Source organism: Alligator mississippiensis, chromosome 4 (genome assembly GCF_030867095.1).
Source record: "Alligator mississippiensis isolate rAllMis1 chromosome 4, rAllMis1, whole genome shotgun sequence".
Classification (NCBI taxonomy): domain Eukaryota; kingdom Metazoa; phylum Chordata; order Crocodylia; family Alligatoridae; genus Alligator; species Alligator mississippiensis.
In genome coordinates, this window is record NC_081827.1 from 131,253,567 (window position 1) to 131,267,391 (window position 13,825).

At 43.7% G+C, this 13,825-nt stretch overlaps 1 protein-coding gene across 1 annotated transcript in view; it reads right to left on the reverse strand.

Annotated features, from left to right (window-relative positions):
- Positions 1 to 13,825, reverse strand: part of EFCAB6 (EF-hand calcium binding domain 6) — a 208,210-nt gene that overhangs the window by 159,204 nt on the left and 35,181 nt on the right. Inside the window, exons 4-6 of the mRNA XM_059726207.1 lie at positions 6,432 to 6,552; positions 2,669 to 3,016; positions 2,377 to 2,576 (exon numbers count right to left, since the gene is read on the reverse strand). Coding sequence (XP_059582190.1) covers positions 2,377 to 2,576; positions 2,669 to 3,016; positions 6,432 to 6,552 — 669 coding nt within the window. The remainder of the gene's footprint in view (positions 1 to 2,376; positions 2,577 to 2,668; positions 3,017 to 6,431; positions 6,553 to 13,825) is intronic.

Here is a 13,825-nt window from a genome sequence, read left to right on the forward strand (position 1 = left end):
CTCACAAGGTCTGGGTTAACACAGTCAAGGCATAGATTCAATGATTCATAGATTCTAGGGTCGGAAGGGACCTCAATAGATCATCGAGTATGACCCCCTGCATAGGCAGGAAAGAGTTCTGGGTCTAGATGACCCCAGCTAGATGCCTAACATCCTCTTGAAGACCCCCAGGGTAGGGGAGAGCACCACCTCCCTTGGGAGCCCATTCCAGACCTTGGCCACTCTAACTGTGAAGAATTTCTTCCTAATGTCTAGTCTAAATCTGCTCTCTGCTAGCTTGTGGCCATTATTTCTTGTAACCCCCGGGGGCGCCTTGGTGAATAAAACCTCACCAATTCCCTTCTGTGCCCCTGTGATGAACTTATAGGCAGCCACAAGGTCGCCTCTCAACCTTCTCTTCCAGAGGCTGAAGAGGTCCAGGTGCCCCAGTCTCTCCTCATAGGGCTTGGCCTGTAAGCCCCTAACCATACGAGTGGCCCTTCTCTGGACCCTCTCCAGGTTATCCACATCTCTCTTGAAGTGTGGCACCCAAAATTGAACTCAGTATTCCAACTGCGGTCTGACCAGTGCCCGATAGAGGGGAAGTATCACCTCCTTGGATCTGTTCGTCATGCATCTGCTGATGCACGATAAAGTGCCATTAGCTTTTCTGATGGCTTCGTCACACTGATGACTCATGTTCATCTTGGAGTCCACTAAGACTCCAAGATCCCTTTCCTCTTCTGTTCCACCAAGCAGGTCATTTCCTAGGCAGTAGATATGCTGGGCATTTTTCCTCCCTAGGTGCAGCACTTTGCATTTCTCCTTGTTGAATTGCATTCTGTTGTTTTGTGCCCATATGTCCAACCTGTCCAGGTCTGCTTGTAGTTGTTCCCTGTCCTCCAGCGTGTCCACTTGTCCCCACATTTTTGTGTCATCCGCAAACTTGGACAGAGTACACTTCACTCCCTCGTCCAAGTCACTGATGAAGACATTGAAGAGTATCAGTCCTAGGACCGAGCTTTGCGGGACTCCACTGCCCACACCCTTCCAGTTTGATACCAACCCATCCACTACGACTCTCTGGGTGCGACCCTCTAGCCAATTCACCACCCACCGGACTGTGTAGTCATCCAAGTCACAGCCTCTTAACTTGTTCACCAGTATGGTGAACCCATACTGCATGTCTTGAGATGACAACCCATAAGAAGTTCTGATGGGCTGGACCCTATTTTGGGGCAAGGAATTACATGCTGAGCAAACAGAAATATGGCCAGTCTGGTAGCTCAGTCTCCTACAACAATCCTTTTCAGTGCATCTTTTGTAGTCTGCACCATTCACTCAGCTTGCCCATTGGCCTGTGGCCTGTGAGGTTCAATGGTAACAGTTTGAATGAGGTTGTAGCTGGCAAAATCTTGAAACTCTGCTGAGGTGAATGTACTGCCATTATCAGAAACAATAGTGTTGGGAACCCCATGGGTTGCAAACAGCTGACAGAGAGCTGTTATAGTGGCAGTTGATGCAAGAGTTGAGACAGTAATCACTTCAAGCCATTCTGAGTATGAGTGAACAACAATTAAGAAGTTCTTACCTTGAAAAGAGCCAGCAAAATCAATGTGGATGCATGACCAGGGTTCCTTGGTCATTTCCCAAGGAATACTGGTGCCTTCAGTGGATTATGATGGGTTGCTTGACAAATGCTGCGCTCCCTCACAACCCTTTCTATGTCATTGTCCATACCTGGCCACCATACATAACTTCTAGCTAGTGTTTTCATCCTCACAATGCCTGGGTGTGCTGTGTGCAGTGATGTCGGTATGATTTGCCATCCTGCTTCTGGAATTACGACACAATTTCCCCACAAGAGGCAACACTTGTGGGCAGACCACTCATGCTGATATGATGAAAATGGCCTGAATTCCTCAGCCAATTTGCCTGCAGGCCAGCCCCTCCACACCCAGTTGAGGAAATGGGCAAGAATAGGGTCTTTTACAGTCATCCTTGCTATCCGATCAGCCTAAAGAGGGGCATGGATTCCAGCATGAGGACTTCCACTGGTGGAGGAGTAGCACAATCAGGTATTTGTAGTGATAGGCGGCTCAATACATCAGCATTTGCAATCATTTTCCCATGTTTGTACATGAGTGTATAGTCATATGCGTTTAGCATGATGCTCCAGCATTGCATGTGGGGAGACAAAATAGTTGTTTTGTCCATAGTAAAAATTCCAAGAAAGGGTTTGTGGTCTGTTTGGATTTTGAATTTGTGGCCATAAATGTAATTGTTAAATTTTTAACTCCTGCAATGATTGCAATCTGTGCGTAGTTCCTCTTGATTGAAGTCATTGTTCTTGAGTAAAAAGCAACAAGTGCATCTGTGCCATCAGGCAATGTGTACCTGAGGACAGCGCCAACACCAAACAGCAAGGCATCACAAATAATGGACAGTGGCTTCTGCTCATCATAGCGAACAAGGACAGAGTCTGATGTCAGCAATTTCCTGACACCCTGGAAGACTTCGTTGTGCTGGCAAGTCCACTTCCACTGAGCTTCTTTATTCAATAAGCAATGAAGGGGCTCCGCTATGGTGGCTTTGTCCTTCAAGAAGATGTGATAAAAATTGAGAAGGCTTAAGAATGCTTGAAGATCCTTCTGCATTTTGGTATAGGGGCATCATGTATTGCTTTTACTTTGTCTTCAACTGGGTGAATGTCAGAAGTATCAATTTGATAACCCAGAAAGTTGATACTGGAAACTCCCAGTTGACATTTCCCTCTTTTTACTCTGATATCTGCTTTACACAATCTCTCTAAAACTTCTCTGAGTCTCTCAGTGAGTTTCTCTTTAGATGGTCCCATAATCAACACATCATCAGAGTAAGGAACAACCCTGAGAATTCCTGCTAGCATTTCCTCTATGAACCGCTGGAAAATTCCTGATGCCACAGAAATTCCAAATTGGAAGTGCTTGACATGGAACACTCCCCGGTGTGTAATTCCTTTTTGGTCTTCAGCAGCCTTGTCATCCACTATCAATTGCTAATAGGCTTGAGTGAGATCAAGTTTAGCAAAAACCTTCCCTCCTGCAAGAACAGACAGTAAGTGGTTAATGGCAGGCACTGGATGTGAATCCTGATTAGGTGGACTTCTAATCCCCACAGATGCAAACACTACAATTAGGTTTTAAAACAAGAACAATTGGTGTGGCCCAGCTTGTATGTATGATTGGTTTGAGGACCCCTTGCATGATAAGCCAATCTAATTCTGCATCAATTTTCAGCCACAGTGTAAAAGGTACATTCTGAGCCTTCATAAAGATATAGGCTATCACAGGATTCATTTGGAATGTCACAGGTGGACCTGAGTAAGTTCCTAATTCCTTGGAGAATACCTGGGAAAACTCCCATGTAAGCCTTTCGGGACTTTCGGTGCAGAGACTGTGTATGCCTTGAATACTGATTCCCAATGGTGAGAACCAATTTCTCCCCAGAAGACTTTTGCAGGAACCCTTAGTGACAATGAGGGGTAGGTGCTGTCTAACAAATCTATACTGGACATTAGGGCTGTGCGAAGCTTTGGTCCCTGATTTGATTTGGCAGAGATTCAGCCCATTTCGGTGACCAAATCTCTGAATCTGAATTGAATCAGAGGACCCTTTAATCTCTCCAAATCGAATCGACACCCTTCGAATTGATTCAGAAAGATTCAGAAAGATTCGGAGATTTGGACATGGAGACAGCTTTAAATGTTTTTTCTACATACCTCTAGGTAGCAGGGCCTTATGAGTGCTGCGATGCTGGGGTGCATGGAGTGTTCCACAGAAGCATGGGGGGCTCCCCAGTGCGCTCAGCAGCAGACCCAGAAATGGACCAGAAGCACTTCCAGTCCACTTCAGGGTCCACCAGGAAGCATGCTGGGGGGGCCCCCACACCTCTGGCTCAGTGACTGGTGCCTTCTGGGTCTGGGGGGAGGGCCACCCGGGTTCCCCCTGCAGCCAATCACTGAGCTGGGGAGGTATGTGGGGGCCCTCCGCCATGCTCCCCAGCAGACCCGGAAGTGGGTTGGAAGTACTTCCAGTCCGATTCCAGGTTCACCGCCAAGCACATGGAGGGCCTCCCAGCACTCCTGCGGGATGTTCCATGTGCCCCAGAATTGCAGCATTCATGAGCTGCGCCTGCTACCTCAAGGTATATAGAAAAACCTTTTAAAGCTGTGTCTATGTCCTAATCACTGATTCTCTGAATCAGCATCGAATCTTCAGAATCAACTAATCGAGTCACTGTCCCTGATTTGGGCCGAATCCAAATCCAAATAGAATAGGGCCCACTTTGCACACCCCTACTGGACATTTACACTGCAGCTACCCGAAATTTCCACAGTCTCTCCATAGTAGTCACGCAGTTGACACACAGGTTTCAATAACTTGGGGAGAGGATGCTGAAACAACTGGAAGAATGTGTTTTCATTTATGAGGGATCTTCCTGAACCTGAATCCACTTCCATTTTGCACTTTTTTCATTTATTACTACAGTTGCAATCATCTCAGAACCTTGATTTCAACAACACCAATATTTTGAATCAAATATAGTTTCTGTACCTCAGGTTCTGGGGAGGACTCTAATCTGTGAGTGGTTTGGGGGTGAATACATTCACCACAGTCTTTTTATCTCCTGGAACTGTCCTTTGAGCTACAAACCCTCTTTCTGTGGCCCTTCTTGCAGGCATGACACTCCGCGTTCCTAAACGTGCACTCCCTTTGTCTATGTTGGCCACCACAACTCAAACATGTCTGTGAATTAATTGGTTTATTTGGTGCTATTGGTGAAGGTATAATCCACTGAATTTGCTGGTCATTACCTGATTCTTAATCTTTTTGGAGTAAGTGGACATTGCTGGAGAATGCTTGGTGAATTTCTCTCACATTATGAGATGCTGCTTCAGCTGCCAAGGCTTTTTCTTGTGCAGTAGCCAAGGTCAAATTTGGTTCAGAGAGCAGGCGACATTGGATTGCTTCATCTTGAACCCCACAAATAAAATGGTCGTGGAGCAGGCCATCCAGGAGATCACTGAACTCACAAAATCCTACAAGGCGACAGAGCTCAGCCAGCTAATCTGCTATGCCTTCATTGGCCTTTTGATCCCGTTTAAAAAAATGAAATCTCTGCAGTGTAACAGATGGCCTTGGGCAAAAATGTGCCTTTTGGAGAGGAATTAGTTCAACATAAGACTTAGTGTTTGGTAAAGCAGGTGCTGTGAGGGAACAAACAATAGCAAATGTTTTAGCACCACAGACTGTTCTGGGTTCTCCACTTTGTTGACTTCCAGGTAATAGGATAGCCTTTCTGCATAAGAGTCCCAAGAAGCCAGCTGGCTCACATCAAATTCTTCTGTATGCCCCAATGTAGCCATTCTAACTAACATCAGCCGTAATAGAGACAAAAGAAGAAGAAGAAGAAGAAAACTTCCCTCTGATCACAAAACACAGTCTGGTATCAGAATATTGTTGTCACACTCTAAGGGTGTCTTTTCAGCAAACAATCCCATCTTCATCACTAGATGATACATTGTGAGTTCACCAACAACACTCTGGACCTCCTGTGTTGAACTACAGTTATTTATTATTATAAATTTCTGGAATCATATCCAGGGTGGATCTTAACAATTGTCCTCATTATATGTATGCAGAACTTACACTTCCTCTGTCTCTGACTTGCCCCAGTCCAGTCCTGTGGAGAGAGAGAAACCAAGAAAACCTCTGGCTCCTCATGGCAGAGAAAATGGAGTCCCCAGTGCTGTGAAACTGCCACAAAGCAAACGGTACCCTGCAGTGCTTAACACGAGGGCTTTGGCCTTAAAGGGGCAGTATAAGGAAAACACAGTAAGACATAACACTTTTTAACATGTGGATCCCAGAACTATACACAGTACTCTAGTTGAGGACTAACCAGTGCCAAATATACAGGCACTATCACCTCCTGTGTCTTGCACCTAATGCTTCTATTGATGCAGCCCAAAACTGCATTTGCCTTTTGTGTGGCTGCATCACACTGCAAACTCATATTATTTCTGTTTTTGACAATGTTGTGACTGGCAATGAAACATCTCACATTTTAGTGTTCACTATTCAAGAAGAATATTGACAATTTGGACATGCTTTAAAAGGGCCATAAGAGCAATTAATGGATTGGAAAATATGCCTCACAGAAAGACTCCAAGAGTTCCCTCTGTTTAGATTACCAAAAAGTGGGCTTAGGGGTACCCTGATCACCATCTCTAAGTACTTACATGGGAACACAGCTTTGATAATGAACTCTTAAGTCTCACACATAAAGGCATAAAAAGAACTTACAGCTGGAACTGAGGCCAAACACAGTCAGATTAGAAGTAAGAGGCAAATTTTTATAATGAGGACAATTAACCATTGGAACAATTTATTTTAAAGAAGCATTCTTACCGTATCCATCATAAGGAATGCCTGCTTCAGGAAAGAATATGCATCTTGGATGTGCCTGCACAACTTCAGAAAAACAGTGTCACTTGAGAAAACTTCAGCTATTTCTCTCACTGGGTTTACTCTACAGCAAGAAAAAGAATGGTCAACAGAACATTTTAATGGCTCAACCTCTTATGCCTTTGAGTAGAAGGAATACATAAACTCATTAAGGCATGGGTGGATGTAGGATGTTCAAAAGGAGGATATAGTTGATGCAGCACAACATCACATATAACACAGCATATATTTTATCCAGTTAAAGAGAAACTAGAAACTTTACTAATATGTTTAGGGGGTAGCCTGTTATTATTCAGTTAGATCAAAGCATTGAAACATGCACTACTTTGCTAGATTATATATACAGTATTTTTTTTTAAAAACCCACAACAAACTAGGTAAAAAATAGTCAAAAGATATTATGTCATTAGACCTGTAGTCATTATAGTTAAACATCTGCCTCTTATTCAGATTCATAAAACAAAATCTAGACTTCTTGAGCATCTTGCCAGTGCCTTTAATAATTCACTGTAAGTCATTTCTACACCTGAGTTTGTGGTTTTTAGCCAGAGCTAAGAAAGGTCTGCAGGGCTGTGAAACGGAAAAGAGACGTTACCGGGAATGGCTAACAGACAGCAAAATTACAGAAGAAAGGATAGTTTGAATAGTGGAACATCAAAATCATTAAAAAGGATAGAGGGTCATTAACACTTGTGGAGTGGAGAGAGATTAGTAAAAATCAGGTAGATGACAATGAGCCATGAAGTCAATTAGCCAGTGTTTAGCCTGTGCATCCCAAACTTTTCCTCAGTGTGACCCCATTTCTGACCCCATTTCCTCAGCATGGCCCTTCACTCCCCACCCACAGCCCCTCACCTCACCCCAGGTGTCCCAGGGCCAGGGTCCACAGCCCCCTGCCCACCCCCAGCAGCGCCTAACCCCCAGCTGCTACCCATGGGAGGCAGCAGCTGCTGCAGCTGGAGTGGAGTGCAGAGCCTGGCTTCCCCCCCTCCCTGGATAGAACCGCTGGAGTGGAGCCCATGGAGGGGCAGGCTTGGGACTTCCCACCTTGCTGCCCTCTTTCCCCTCCAGGGGCTCTGTGGCCCAGTGGGCAGGACCCAGCATGGGAGAGAGGGAGTGCTGCACCGCACCACGCTGCCACGGCTGCCAAGCTGAGGTACCCCCTGCTCACCCAGCAGCAACATGGGCACAACTCTGCGCCACTGCCGCTGCCATGCCTCACCTTGGCAGCCAGGGTGGTGTGGCACTCCCTCCCACAATGGGTCCCAACCATTGGAACGCAGAGGCAACTCCTGATTTACCTTGGCTGAAGCTCCACCCCCTGCTGTGGACACAGAAATCTCAGGGGGCATATTTATTGCAACCCCATCTGAGGATGCTGCAACCCCATTTAGGGTTGTGACCCACAGTTTGGGAACCGCTGCTCTTGCATTGCCTGAAATACTACTGCTCCTCCCAGGCTGCTGGTTTTAAATTTTGGTGGAGCGGGAATAAGTCGTGGGTTCAACTGAACATCTGCACCCCCCTCAGATCCACTCCCGCATTAAAGCTAAGAGCTTACTTGGATACAAAAATAGTTTATACATTTATATGGTAATGAGATTGTTCTAAAAAAAGGTCATTTGAACTAAATTTAATCAACAACATTCAGTAAACATAGTTTTTCTACCCTCAGTACGCATTTATACCGTAATTTAATCTGCTCTCACCCAAAAATGGAACCTCCAATTTACCTATGGTTTTTTCTTATAGGAATTGTCTGTCCATTTTCAAGTCACAGAATCCTGGAATTTCTCTAATAATTGCTGCCAGGCAATTTTTCCTGTGGCTTTAAATCCAAATCTGGTCAAGGAAAAATAGAAAATGGTATTAAAAGTCTTTCTTTTATAAATACTCTTCTAACTATGTGTCTCAAAATTATTCTTAAACTGTAACAGACACGTATACAATATGGAAATTTAGTGTGAACCTGCAGAATTTACAATCTTACAAAAAAGTAAGTCAAATTTCTATGATTAATTATGGTCAAATTATCTTCCCAGTATCGTCAGTCTTAGAAGACCTAGATTTTTTATTTATGATTTCTTTAACCATCATGAGGGTTTAACAGTAGAGAAAATCCAGAAATGGGCAGAATTAAAATTCTGATCTAACCATTCTGTTTTAATCCAAACCTGAAAAACTTCTGAAGTGTTGAAAATGTGAAAATGCTTTCAGAAGCCACTAAAAGCCAAGTCTGTCACCCATTCTTATGTTAAGTGAAACCTTAGGCTGTGTGTAGACGAAACGAGGGGCATATGTGCACGACACTTTAAAGCGAGATTATAACGTTTTGCGCTGCTTTAAAGTTGTTGGTGTTTGCACGCGTCGGCAGCGTATTGCGCTGTAATTCCAGCTTCTGTAGCAAACTTGGCAGTATAATGCATCTTGAATGACTTGGGGCACAGCAAACTAGAAATCCTCCATGAAGCAAACCTATGTGCAGCCAAGGGCTCTGCAGGAAGCCTGTGCAGGCAGCCTGGCAGGAGCCCAGAAAAGTAGGCTCCACCCAAGAAAAAAAAAATGCGGCAATCTTTTTTTTTTTTCCCTGGAGCCTGCCCGCCTGACCCGGTGCTTCCCTCCACAGCTGCGGAGCTGGGTGTCAGGTGCCTACGGGTGGGTGCTGCCTCGGGGGTGCCACCACTGCTGCGGATGGAACCACCACTCCCCCCCTGCAGCCAAGGGACCGCTCCTCCCACTGGCATCTCACCTTCCCCTCCTTGCCACCAGAGAGTCAGGTAAGTGCACGGGTGTGTGCACAACACGGGGGTTTACCTGGCCCTAAATTGAAGCAGTGTTTTTAAAAACCCGCCACTTCAATTTAGTTGCCCCCATTTCATCAACACACACCCTTACTTCATTAGTAGCCCCTGTGAAATCAGTAACGCCCTGACTTGTGCCTCAGGTATAAGCATAACTCCCTTTTAATTTCAGTGGTGCAAGAGTTGCCCTAAGTGTATGAAAAAAAAAAGCTTTAAGTTAGATATGCTTCACAGACTAGTCTGTCACTAACACAAATGTAGTGATTTGCTGTTTCTTAAAATGGTGGTATATCCTGTGTAGAACATGGGTCATCAAGAATAAAAATAACAAAATAAAATAAGATGTAATTAGAACAATGTTTAGTGCAAAGACTTTATAGGACTCCCACAAAAAAAACCTTCCATTGCCAAAACTCTGCAGCAGTTTATTAAGCTTATCCAATGAAATAACAAGACACAAGAACTACCTCATCAGGATAATCAAAACATGCTGATCAAAACCAGCACACAGCGCACACTTTCCAGCAAGTTGAGAAGCTGCCTTTTCCAAATTATTCTGCTTATGGGTGCCATATACATACCACAATTCAGTGGTCCAAGGGAAAGTTTATTCAAAAGGCAGGGAGGAAATAGTTTCATAAATGTTTGTCTGAAACAATCATCAGATATGAAAAAACAGTATGAAGTAACAGACGATTTTTAAAATGAAAGCCCAGACCACAACTGTTATTTTGAACCCCCAGCTGAGATCTCTTCTGTCTCAAATTTCTGTGATTCTACTAAATCTCCCAAACTATGCTGTAGAGAATAATTCTGCATTGGAAATAAGCCAATGCCTGGTCCATGTCCTATCCCCTGAGATTCACACACAATGAAGACCTCTCCATGTATATTCTTCCCTGCTCCTTTCTTCAACACTGTGTTTACTCAAACCTTACAAAGAGCAATTGTGTTTGGGCCAGGGAGATGGGAAGAACCTTGAAGGTGCAGAGTCAGAACTCCTGCAGCAGCATGGAGGTTCAGGATTATTATTATATATGTGTACTACCATAACTCTTTAAGAGACCAGGAAGTTTGATGGCTACCTTCTTGAGGCATAATGGAAAACTCCAATCCCAGTTAGATGTGCTAGAATCATTGTCAATTAATTGTGAACAAGGTGCAAATGTTCTTCCAGTTCTGTGTTCCTCTGTTCCTATCATTAGGATCATTTCCTACAGTACCTCTTCCCAGGTTCTACCATAGGAAGGAATGAACAGGATCATGAGAAGTAAGCACTATCGCAGATTCCTATCCACTTCCATGAGAGCAGCACATGTGCAGCACTTCTCAGGGATTGATCCTGATAGTTAAAAAGATTTGTGATCTCTCTTTAATGGGTAAAATTCTGAAATAGCTTGCTTAGGCAAAGAATAAATCACTGAAATCACTACAGGTAAGTCTGAGTGAAGCCTTCAGTATTTGATACTATTATAATATGGTCATACCATGGCTACTTGCTCCACTGCAGGAGCTGGGTCTGGATGTGGGCCACAAGGCTAAGGGAGTTTGACACCCCCGCTGTAGGCCATAGTTTATTAAATTCATTTTTTTTTAATTCTCAACTATAGAGTTTTTTAAAATACCCCTTTAATTATGCCCTCTAGTAATTGCCTAGAAAAGAAATTTTGTAAGAAGGAAGAACTTGATTGATGAGTGTTGTAAAAGGATGAGTATCTGGTAAAGCCATGTGGTTTATGGTCTATTAGTGATCGGTTACAAAATGCTATATATTTAAGAATGTTTAAGCACCATTGCCTTAGCATCTGGAATCCCTACAAATCACAGAAATCAAACACTAAACTCACAATAAAAAATAGCTTAAAAACATCCAGAGTTCTTCACTGGGTTTTTTGCCTCTGTATTCTTGAACTCTGATCTAGACAAATCTCTCAAATCCATTACTGACAGAAGCAAAAGAAACACCAGCCCACCAACTGTCAGCAGCGACCTAGTAAAGAGACACTTGGAGGGGCTGGATGTGTTTAAATCAATGGGACTGGATGAGCTTCACCCAAGGGTGCTGAAAGAATTAGCCAGTGTTATAGTAGAGTCACTGGCATAACTGTTTGAGCACTCATGGTGCTCAGGTGAGGTCCCTGAGGACTGGAAAAGGGCCAATGTGGTTTCTATTTTAAAGGAGAGGAAGAAGGAGGATTCAAGTAACTATAGGCCAGTTAGTCTCACCTCTATCCTTGGGAAAACCCTTGAAAAAATTATCAAGGATCACATTTGTAGGAGTCCAGTGGGTAATATAATGCTGAAGGGCAACTAGGACGGGTTCATAGCAGGTAGATCCTGCCTGACTAACCTTGTTTCTTTCTATGACCAGGTCACTAAAAGCTTAGATGCAGCTGTCGAGGTAGACGTCATCTACTTGGACTTTAAGAAGGCCTTTGACACAGTATCTCATCCTATTCTTATAAACAAATTGAACAACTGTGCCATAGACGATTACACAATCATGAGTGGCAAATTGGCTTAAGGGTCATACCCAGACTGTGGTGGTGGATGAGTTGGTATTGACATGGAAAGATGTGGGCAGTGGGGTCCCCCAAGGATCGGTCCTTGAGCTGGTGCTGTTCAATATCTTCATCAGCAATCTGGATGAGGGCGTGGAAAGCACACTGTTCAAGTTTGCTGATGACACCAAACTATGGGTCAAAGCAAACATAATGAGGGGAAGAAACTGAATCCAGGTGAACCGGGACAGATTAGAGAAGTGGGCAGAGAACAACAGGATGCAGTTCAGCAAGGAAAAGTGCAAGGTGCTGCACCAAGGGAGAGGGAATCACCAGCACAACTATAGGCTGAGGGATGACCTTCTCAGCAGCACAGTGGCAGAAAGAGTCATTGTAAACTCCAAGATGAATATGAATCATCAATGTGATGAAGCAATTAGCAGAGCTAACCACACTTTGTCATGCATTAGTAGGTGCATCACGAACAGGTCCAGGGAGGTGATGCTCCCCCTCTGTGCAGCACTGGTCAGACCGCAGCTAGAGTACTCCATCCAGTTCTGGATGCCACAATTCAAGAAGGATGCAGACAACCTTGAGAGGGTCTAGAGGAGGGCCACTCATATGGTTAGAAGCCTGCAGGGAAGGCCTTATAAGGAAAGGCTGAGAGACCTGGACCTTTTCAGCCTCTGCAAGAGAAGGCTGAGGGAAGATCTTGTGGCAGTATATAAATTCACTGCAGGGGGGGAGGAACAGGGAATAGGAGATGCTCTGTTTACCAGAGCACCCCTTGGAATAACCAGACGCAAGGGCCACAAGCTGGTGAAGAGTAGGTTTAGGTTGGACATCAGAAAGAAATTCTGAATGGATGGGATCCTACCTTGGGGGTCTTCAAGAGGTGACCAGACAGGCACCTAGCCACTTCTTCCTGCCACTGGCAGGGGGTCAGACTCGATGATCCTTTGAGGTTCCTTCCAACCCTAGCATCTATAAATCTAGCATCTATGAATCCCTGCTGCCAGGAAACATCTGCAGCGAAACTGCCTTCATATTATCAAACTGATATTAAGTTCACTGAAAGCCTGACCAAGTAAAAATGATGATTTACATCATACCCTGAATGAAAACCATCAAATGGGGTTCTAGTAATCTACCAGAGGAGCAAGTTTCATAAGAGAGAGCACTCCATTGGGAAAACCCTGAGTGGTCATGGAAAGTTTGCTGCTTGAAATAAATAATAAGAGGATCCTTCTCTCAGACTTCTTAACTTGTCAAGGGGGACAACAAATGACAAATATACAAAATGAATGCAGGACACAAAAATACTAGCCACACAGGAAAGCTGAACTACAATGGGATTCATTCCTTCTACGTAAATAATTCTTCCTACAACCCGGGGTTCATGATGTTTTATGTCTGATATAAAGAATTTTCAACAGTAAAAGTGATGGGACAGAATTTCTGTGGAAAGTAGGCAATTTGGGACTAAACAGAGGAACATGTTTAAATAAACTGCACGTGAATGATCTGCTGACAATATATTTATCCCGGCTGCAATTGGGATGTAAATATGAGAAATGTGTTCTTAAATAATCTAGTCTTGTGCAATGGGGAGATGAAATCTTAGCAGGCCTTCATGAGCTTTAATAGGCCCAGCATTTCATCCCATGGGTTCATGAGATGCAGATATCTAGCGCAACTATAAAATGCTGTTGTGTATCATTTTTACAGACAGTTCCATGCCCTATGTAAATGACTCAATATTTAACTGTGATCTTAAACATCTTTAAATCATACCCAAAATGTATCAGTTACTGTTATCTTCATCACAGGTGACATTGAATTGAATATATCTCTCTCTTCATTATTAGAGCAACATAACTATGAAGAAACTCTGTTGTTGTTCTATTCATGCTCATGCATCTTTTGAATTACATTATCTGAGAAATATGATCTGAAAGATATGGTATACGTAGTCTTGAACATTTCTGCTTATAACATCATTAAAGTGACACTATATTTTTCCAATGCCAAGAGA